Here is a 9,720-nt window from a genome sequence, read left to right as displayed (position 1 = left end):
GTGCATTTGGTCTTAAAGAGACAGCAGCCAATAAATACCTGTTTCTGTCTGCTAATCAAATAACACCAGAGCTCTAACAAAGATTAATCTGAATTTAACTTGTGCAGTGAGCACTATTGTGTTATTTTACACTTAATTATTACATTTCTGCACCTCAATGCTACTGTTTCTGACTTTATTTGTAACTGTGTTTTGTTGTATTCATCTATGCTTGTAATTTATGTAATTGTTCTTGTTTTATTACCAACTTTATTAAAGCTAGTTGTTTTGCTGTGGTATAGAAGTACTTAAAGTTAGCTTTCACAAATTAAATTTTTTTTTTTTGCTGATCCGAAAAATGATCCGATCCATGACTCAAAATCCGTAATATGATCCGAACTGTGAGTTTTGTGATCCGTTGCACCACTAGTTAACGCTAATGAGTCAAATCACACCTGGTTCACGGTGATTTCTTGCATCGCACATACAGAAGGGAGACACATCTCTGATACACGTTTAAATACGTCATTAACAACTAGTTGTTCAGTTCGTTTCCACACACACTGCGTAGAATTTCTGTAAATGAGGTTGTCACTACCTGAATGGTGAAGTCAATTTGGTTGTAGAATGTGGTTGCTTTTGTTGGACACTGTACATTAAAAACTGCCAGGACTATTATTCTCTATATTTTAGGACCAAAATATTCATATTTCAATATTTAAACAGCCTTGCAATAAAAATGCTATATTTAGTTTTACTTTTTAAAAAATCAATGTAGGCATGGCCATTTTCAAAGTGCAGCATTTTTAGAAAGTACAACAACTAGTCAGGAATTTACTGCAAATTCACACACACAAAAATTATTTAATTAATTGAATAATAATAATTTATGCATTTAGCAGACGCTTTTATCCAAAGCGACTTACAGTGCATTCAAGCTATACATTTTTTTACCAGTATGTTTGTTCCCTGGGAAATGAACCCACGACCTTTTGCGCTGCTAACGCAATGCTCTACCACTGAGCACATATAACTAGAAAATAGGAATCTGTAATAAACCAAAGAAAAATGAGCAAAATTTTACAGAAAATAATGGAAATCCTTTCCTCTGGCGGGTGAAATTATTTTTGATGTGTCCTGTAATGTACCTTTAGAGCTTTCAATCGTGCCTGCTCCTCCTCCAGAGCTGCCTGCTTTTCCCTTTCATCCACTTTGGTGAAAGACATGCCAGTGTTGGCCAGCGATGACACAGCATTGGAGAGTGTGCTTGCCCTACAAAAGTCAGGGAGAGATATATTGGGCTTCAGTGAGTATGAAAGAGAAATGTATACCTAGAGTATACAGAACTCCTGCATTACAAGCTCTTATAAGTAAGAATCCATGAAGTCCTGTCAACATAATGCATCTGTTAGAACTCATTAATTTGTATTCAGCTTTGAATGTGACATGAATGGCCCACCTGCTGGCGGCAGTGGAGTCCTTCACCTTCTTCCCTTCTAATGAAGCCAAGTGTTGCTCCAGGGCATCCAAAAGACTGCTGGGGGCCTGAGGGAAAGCACAAACATTTACCCAGCAATACAGCACTGACTGCATCAAGTCAACAGTGAAATGACAGTAAATAGCTTATTGGCAATAAGAATTAAACAGTGCAAAGGAGTGCAGAAAAGAGTCAGAAAAGTACTTACACACACTGTAAACTGAAGGTGGACAAAAGGTGGGAAGATAAAGGGAAATACAGAATATAAAGGTGGTCTTGGTCAGACATATAATGCATGAGTTTCAAATCTGCTCTTATATAAGGCTATGATGCAATTTGCATTGGATATTAATTTGTCCTTTTCATGTGTCCATGTTTACCATTTGCCATTATGACTTAGACTTTCATGTTACCATATACACTAACCCATTCTCACTCCCAAGGTGTCGAATACTGCTGCTTGGTTAAGAGCTCTGTATGTCACTATATAGATGCCAATGGTGAATTTACATTATTACTATAATCATGAAACTATACTCTCAAGAATATACTCATCATAATTTTGCTGGCTGAAATGCGTCTGTGCTGTAATTGTACTGTATATTCAGGTTTATTGTTCCTTTAGATCAATAATTTACACTGACTTTACCAATAAGAATACCAATAAAAATAAATATTTTATAGAGATTACATTTAGAGCAATTTATAACCTCAGAAATATTTTAGAGCTGAGCATAACAAGACAAATATACATTCGCTATAAAATCACAAGATTTCAATTTTTTTAAAGAAAATAATACTTTTATTTAGCAAGGATGCATTAAATTTATCAAAAATTACAGTAGGCATTTATAATGTTACAAAAGGTTTCTATTTCAAATCCATGCTGTTCTTTTGAACTTTCTATTGATTAAAGAATCCTGAAAAAATGCATCATGCGTTCAACAAAAATACTGAGCAGCAAAAATAGATGATAATAATGATACATGTTTCTTTGACAAAATCAGCATATTAGAATGATTTCTGAAGGATCATGTGACACTGGAGTAATGATGCTGAAAATTCAGCTTTGCCATCACAGGAATAAATTACATTTGATTAAAATAGAAAACAGATATTTTAATTTGGAATAATATTTCACAATATTACTGTTTTGCTGTATTTTTGGTCAAGTAAATGCAGCCTTGTTAAGAGATTTCTTTTAAAAACATTAAAAAATCTTACTGACCCCATGCAAATTTTTGGAACAGTAGTGTATATTGACATATAGTTTTCTTTTAAATTTACACATGGCACAAAATGGCTCAAACAGCTGTTTTTGAGTGAGAATCTGTTGCATATTCTGAGTCAATATACTTGCCATAGCTGTGGAAGTCATGATTCTATTATCTCTATTATTATAATTATCATTCTGAAATCTCCACTGAGCCCATAACACCTTTATTTGCTGTAGACAGGGAAAAGTTAATACAGAAAAGCTGAGAAATCTTAAGTGACATGCGCATCCGAATGACCTGCATGCATCTTTAAGTTAGAAAGTAATTTAAGAGAGAAAGCATAACAGTTTCAGAAAATACTCAGGATAGTTAATAATGCAGAACGAGCGCAGGTGTTATAGTAAGAATAAAAGTGTAGTCTCACCTGAGACAGGTCAGGTATGTCCCCGCGGTCTATTCCCACCTGCTGTGAGGTGAGTAGAACAAATATGTTACATAGCGCTCTTTTAATGAAGTCACTTGCTAACCAGAACAACACATGAGAATCTCACCTCTGCCACTTTGAGGAACTCTGAGATCCGGGTCATTCGAGTAAGGAATTTCTTGTAAATGTCCAAACCCTCTTTGCACTGGACTTTTTTCATATCAAAATACTTTTCTGTAAGAGGTATGAATAAGTACCCATTACTAATCAGCACTATGCTGTTATCTGCATGCATTTAAATTAAAGACTTTAGTCTTTGCAACTTTACAGATCTTCTTTATGCACCAAGAGCTTGTAACACTCCAAAGAGAAAGGAAAACTTGAAATCGCATCATATGACCCCTTTAAAATAGCTTACCATCACTTTTTTTCATAAAAATTAAATCTGCAACTAGGATAAAAAAATAGCTACTGAATTTGACATTTTCAAAGAAAGGTTTTTTTTTTGTTTTTTTTGAGTTTTGTAGACTGGGGAAAGTATGGGGGAAGAGAAGAAATGCAATTAGGACATAATGCAGAACAGATTTGAACCTGCATAACTGTGAGTACAACTTCTTGTGAGCATGTGCACCACTGTCGCAAACTTTTGTCAAATTTTAAGAGCTTATAGGAATATTTAAAGAAAATTTACTAAAAATCTACTCACCCTCAGGCCATCCAAGATATAGATAAATTTGTTTCTTTGTCTGAACAGATTTAGAGAAATTTAGCATTGCATCACTTGCTCACCAATGAGCAAGAAGGAAGCATTATTTTGGCCAGAAGCAATGGTTTAAAGTTAAAATGCCTTGATCAGTTTGTTTCTTACTAGCACGCTTTACTACTACAGTTTTTTGCTTCACAAGATGTTAATTGGACAGGAGCTGTATGGATTACTTGTGGATTAGTGTGATGTTTTTATCAGCAGTATGGACTCTCCTTCTGACGGCACCCATTCACTGCAGAGGATCCATTGGTGAGCAAGTGATGTAATGGTAAATTTCTCCAAATTTGGCCTAAGGGTGAGTAGATTTTCAGCATTTTTGGGTGACTATTCCTTTAAACTAATATTTACCTCAGATCTGTAATGTGCATATTTCATATAAAAAGTGAAGAGAGTGTATTTCTACAATATTTTGTTTATTTATTTAGAATTTAGATGAAAGCATCTTGAAAGACCTACCCAGTAAATTTATTATCCCTTCATTGTAAGCTGCAAAAAGACGGATGGAGTCTTTGAAGAGAAGCATGAAGGCTGCATTGATAACCCCATTGGTGAGTTCATTGGCATTGACCTGGACAAACACAAAAAAGCATATTTTTATATATATATATATGCCACACAACTGCTTTGCTTATACAGACTATCTATTCATTGCATATATTCATAAGTCATCTTTTAGCAGTGAACACGCATGTATATAGATCAACCGTCAGCTCTCTAACTTACATTGAAGTCAAGAAGGGCATCCATCTGGTTCTGTATAATGGGGATGGTTTTAAGAAGCTTCTCTGTGTTCATGGTTCTCATTACTCCGTCCACCCTTAAGGAAAAGATTTTAAAATATAGGTCAAATGACATTAAGGGGATCAGTGCATGGAGGTTTAGTGGATGATCGAGCACAATGACTTCAAGCACTTAATGCAAGCCCTTCAAACCTAGTGCTGCACAAATCCCCCTCAAATGATTTAGAACAAAAACTACAGGTAAGGCAAAAAAATATTAAAATCTTTGTATCGAGTGAACAATTTGCTGGTCAAATGAATCACTGTTTGAGTTACATAATGCACTTAATGTCAAATTCAGCACACCAAAGAAAGCAGGAACTAGATACTACCTTTAGATTCAAATTCATTTTATAAAATGTATAAAAAAATATCCTACCCACGCTTTACTTTTGTGAAGTCAAATGCCACCTGTCGATATGAAACCGCTTTCTCATTCAGATATCGACTATACCGCCGAATGAATGTTGACATATCGTAACCTAGGGAGACACCAATAAATATCACAGTTAAAAAATAAATGATTTTATTCATAAAAATGTTAAGGAGTAGTTGCTTTAAGGATCACAGAGGAAAAGTGCTACAATCAGAAAATAGGAATTTGAAATGTTAAATTAAATCTGTAAAAGTAAATGTTATAAATATTGTAAAACAAATTACATGAATTAAAAAAGAAAATAATGTTATTTTCACATATTATGTATTGTTATAATGTTATTTTAACATATTATATATCTATTACTATGTTGTAAAATATTTTACAACTATTTAAATAATACATCCAAAGATGAGAACAGGAAAAAAAATGAAACTGCTGTAGAGCCTGAAGTAATTGTGAGGAGTTCAATACTGTACCTTGTAGGCCACTTTTGTCCAGGAAATTACTGAGGTTGAATAATGTGTTCCTGGAGGCCAAGTACTGAATAAATCGCTGTAACCAAAATAATTTTAAAAAATGTTTAATGCATAGACTTATTTGCAGATCTTCATTAGCGCATGGAAACAAAAAAATATTAAAAAGTGGACAGCTCTCCCACAGTCACGCACCTCGTTCCCGTATACCATGAGGTGATGTGTTGTGATTAGAGACTTAAAGACCACCACCCAGCTGGTGCTGGTGGTCCTCTCGAACAAAGAGTCAGCCAGCTGAGGAATGTTCACATTCATCTCATTGGTACAGTGTATCAGGTCTACAACAGAAACAGAGATTTCCTTTAACTACTGACATTAATAACTGGGTGAACAGGCAAGAACTGAGTCTAAAGACTGCACTGGTATAGAGCTTAAAATGTATTAAATCAAAGGATTATCATGCATTTATAACATAAAACAGAAAGCGCACATATATAAGCTTTGCTGCATATAAAATGCACTTTATTCTGGATTATGTAACAGGAATTGCACAGCCCACTACTAAAGGCTGGAATATACTACACGAAAATCTGAACAGATTTTAAAACACTGGGCATCATACACTTACCGACTTTGTAATAGTCACAGAGGAAAAACTGGCCATCATACACTAAACGACTGAGGATCGTACACTACCAGACTTAATTATTCTGAATACAACAAACTCACGCAGACAACGTGCGCCTTGTTGCTAGGAGACACGTGACAAATGAAAACAATGTGTTCTAAAATCGGCTGAAAACATGTTTGATATAACTCCGACTGGATGGAATCAAAGTCTGAAGCTAAAAAATCTGAGTCTGTGACCATCATACACTGTGATTTTCTATGAAATCTGTCAACTCAGATCTGCAGACTGGCTCTGACTTTCAGCAACTAGTATCGATTTATCTAAACTGTAAATCGGCAGAAAACCGGGGCACAAATCGTGTAGTATATTCCAGCCTTAACTCTTCTAGCGGACTTTCTAGATAAAATGTTCACTGCACTTCTGCAAATATGCTTTATGGGAGTGAAATAGTTGTGGTGTAATCTTCATATAGACAGTGGTGTAGTGCAGTTTCTGATGAGCTGCTACTTTCTGAATGAATTAGGTTGACTTCAGTCGTGTGGTTGGTTGGTTAGTTGGTTGGTTTGGTGTAAGGCAGCTGCCTCCAGAACACCGCCAACTTTGATTCATCCAGTTATGTCACTCCTACTCCTGAGAAACAAAGCCCTCACCACAAAACATGTCAACGGAAATGTTCAGAATCAGATCTTGTCTGTTCTACAGCTAGAGATATATCAGGCGAAAACATTTCAACTTTTTTGGGGGTTAAAAGAACCATAAGTAACCATGATTTATGTGATATACTATAACTTGAAGGGTTGGTTCAACCCCAAAACTGTAAGAGTTGTATGACGTTCTTCTGTGGAACATAAAAAGATATTTAGAGAAATGTCAGTTTTTAAATGCTATTTTAGTTTTATTAATATTTTGAATTCGTTTTTAATTTTTAAATTTCCTGTTTTCATTTTAACTTTAAAGTTATAGTAATTTTGCTGTGTTTGTCTTTTTTTTTTTTTATCTATATGTATTTATTTTTATTTCAGTTTTAGTTAAGTACATCAAGTTTGCCTTTATGGTCTCAGTTTCAGTTAACCATAATTCAAGCATGTCATAACTTGTCTTATAACGCTGTAAGAACTTTATGAAAGAGAAGTCAGGCCTGGCTGAATCAGACGTAAATAGAGATCTATTCTCAAGCACCGACTTACTAGACTGGCACTAGACCAGCACTTCTTAAAGAAGGTGCACAGCGTTCACTGACAGCACCTGCCTGATGCCAAATGAACATGAGAATCAAATCGAAACGAACTTCTAACAATTCAAATACACCCGAAACAATAACCCATGCACAACAGCCTGTGCTGTGCTGCTCAAGAAAAATAATAGCACTAATTTACTTCTGCCCAATGAGCATTATAAGGAATTAACATTTAACCAGAATTTACTAGTATGGCAATGCTGAGGAGGTTTACATGAGGTCATAAACTATATTAAAAAGCATTATGGGATCAAACTTAATGACAATCCACTCATTCTTGCTTATATAAAAATAGCAGTTCTGCACATGCACAGTCCTGCTTCAATACAGTTGAAAGTGATGCATGTCAGTTTGTCATAAATATAGGTCAAAATCTTACTAATATTATTACATAGGAGCCTGTCTAAGCACATTAGCTTAGCACAACCAGGGCCTGTCCATTGTACAATAGCCTAAAATCGTAGCCATAACAATCAAAGCAACAGCTCTACACACGTTCATCTTCGCAAATTCATATTAAACACGCAGCTGATAATACTTACAGTCCAAATGCTTCTTTTTAGGGCCCATTATTTCGTGAGTTGTTGCCTTGCACACTATTTTGGACACGGCTGATCCAGTAACGCTATGCTGAGCAGCAGTTATCCTGTCTGTAATGCTCTGCCCAGACATCTTCAAAGATTTCCAGCAACCGACAATCAAATAATAGGTATGAATGTTGAAATTCACGCTGCTACTAAATAGAGTTCACAGTTCCCGGTCGACCTCCTGCCGTACGATACGAGTATACGGGGAGACAAAGATTGGTCGGACAAGAGGAGGCAGTTGGGAAGCCTTGCACACAGTTATCCGCTGCGAGAGACGATGATGAATCCACAAATGATGTTAGAGAATATTTCGCGCCGAATTGTTACATTGTTACGGGTTTTAATCGCGCGCTGTAAAGGCTCGTGACTCATCTCTCGTGTCCCGACACTAATCCCGCCGTTCAGCCGTCGCCCGTCTTATTTCTGTGAGCCCGCAGGATTGAAGAGCAGCGAAGGCATTCAGTGTAATGGCGGGCCTGTGCTGTTCCATGAGAGCTGGAGGAATACGGGACACTGGCCGCTGATGCTGCTGATCCTGGATCAGGCAGACGCCTTCACCTTTACAAATGCGCTTGGAATAAAGGGATAATCAAGAATATGTTCAGATATATTTCCGCTTGTTGACATGGCTGATATATATATTGTTTTTTATTAGAAATCTCAGTATGACTGAATGCTTGGATAAATAGCAATTAAATGCAACAGTTTACACGTTCCTGATTTTTCAAGTGACTGTACAGGTCTTCACAATTATTCATCAGCATGTTGTCAATTTTTTGAAGGTGTGTTTTTAGGATGTTCTTAAATGTGTTCTTGGCATATATATAAATGGTCAAGAACACCATCAGAAATCATGTGTCAAATAATCATCATATATGTGACCCTGGACCACAAAACCAGTCTTATATTATATATAAGGTATATTTCTACCCAAAAATACATTGTATGGGTCAAAATTATTGATTTTTCTTTTATGCCCAAAATCATTAGGATATTAAGTAAAGATCATGTTCCATGAAGATATTTTGTACATTTCCTACTGTAAATATATTCAAACTTAATTTTTGATTAGTAATATGCATTGCTAAGAACTTCATTCGGACAACTTTAAAGGCGATTTTCTCAATATTTAGATTTTTTTTGCACCCTCAGATTCCAGATTTTCAAATAGTTGTATCTCGGCGAAATATTGTCCGATCCTAACAAACCACATCAATGAAAAGCTTATTTATTCAGCTTTCAGATTATGTATAAATTATGACTGGTTTTGTGGTCCAGAGTCACATATTTACTGACAAATATACTCATCATGACATAACGCATAGGATGTGAAATATGAAAAGAAGACCTATTTTTCACGTAGTTTTTACAGGTTTATATGGTTTATGAGGACACAAATGTGTATGACATTGGTATTACAAAGTGAACTTTTTTTAGGAGGACGCTTCCTGTGTCTTCCTAAACCAAATGGCTTTAAAAACATACTAAACGGTATTTATTCAATATTTAGATTTTTTTTGCACCCTCAGATTCCAGATTTTCAAATAGTTGTATCTCGGCGAAATATTGTCCGATCCTAACAAACCACATCAATGAAAAGCTTATTTATTCAGCTTTCAGATTATGTATAAATTATGACTGGTTTTGTGGTCCAGAGTCACATATTTACTGACAAATATACTCATCATGACATAACGCATAGGATGTGAAATATGAAAAGAAGACCTATTTTTCACGTAGTTTTTACAGGTTTATATGGTTTATGAGGACA

General features: G+C 35.5%; 1 protein-coding gene across 8 annotated transcripts in view; it reads right to left on the bottom strand.

Moving 5' to 3' along the window:
* The window catches only part of LOC107729110 (phosphatidylinositol-binding clathrin assembly protein-like), an 18,027-nt gene extending 9,528 nt beyond the window's left edge, over nt 1–8,499 (bottom strand). For 3 of the 8 annotated variants that reach the window (XM_016539480.1, XM_016539482.1, XM_016539485.1), the window contains exons 1-11: nt 7,905–8,499; nt 5,690–5,832; nt 5,498–5,573; nt 5,022–5,124; nt 4,587–4,680; nt 4,320–4,431; nt 3,225–3,331; nt 3,098–3,139; nt 1,665–1,676; nt 1,439–1,524; nt 1,128–1,251 (exon numbers count right to left, since the gene is read on the bottom strand). In XM_016539480.1, the coding sequence (XP_016394966.1) occupies nt 1,128–1,251; nt 1,439–1,524; nt 1,665–1,676; nt 3,098–3,139; nt 3,225–3,331; nt 4,320–4,431; nt 4,587–4,680; nt 5,022–5,124; nt 5,498–5,573; nt 5,690–5,832; nt 7,905–8,034 (1,029 nt within the window). In that variant the 5' untranslated portion in view covers nt 8,035–8,499. The remainder of the gene's footprint in view (nt 1–1,127; nt 1,252–1,438; nt 1,525–1,664; nt 1,677–3,097; nt 3,140–3,224; nt 3,332–4,319; nt 4,432–4,586; nt 4,681–5,021; nt 5,125–5,497; nt 5,574–5,689; nt 5,833–7,904) is intronic. The other 5 variants (XM_016539483.1, XM_016539486.1, XM_016539487.1 and 2 more) reach the window with 3 other exon arrangements.
* Nucleotides 8,500–9,720: the final 1,221 nt, after the last annotated feature.

The sequence above is a fragment of the Sinocyclocheilus rhinocerous genome, unplaced genomic scaffold (assembly GCF_001515625.1).
Source record: "Sinocyclocheilus rhinocerous isolate Xijiao unplaced genomic scaffold, SAMN03320098_v1.1 scaffold1870, whole genome shotgun sequence".
Classification (NCBI taxonomy): domain Eukaryota; kingdom Metazoa; phylum Chordata; class Actinopteri; order Cypriniformes; family Cyprinidae; genus Sinocyclocheilus; species Sinocyclocheilus rhinocerous.
The sequence above is the reverse complement of the archived record's forward strand: the minus strand, read 5'-3'. Positions and strand labels throughout refer to the sequence as shown.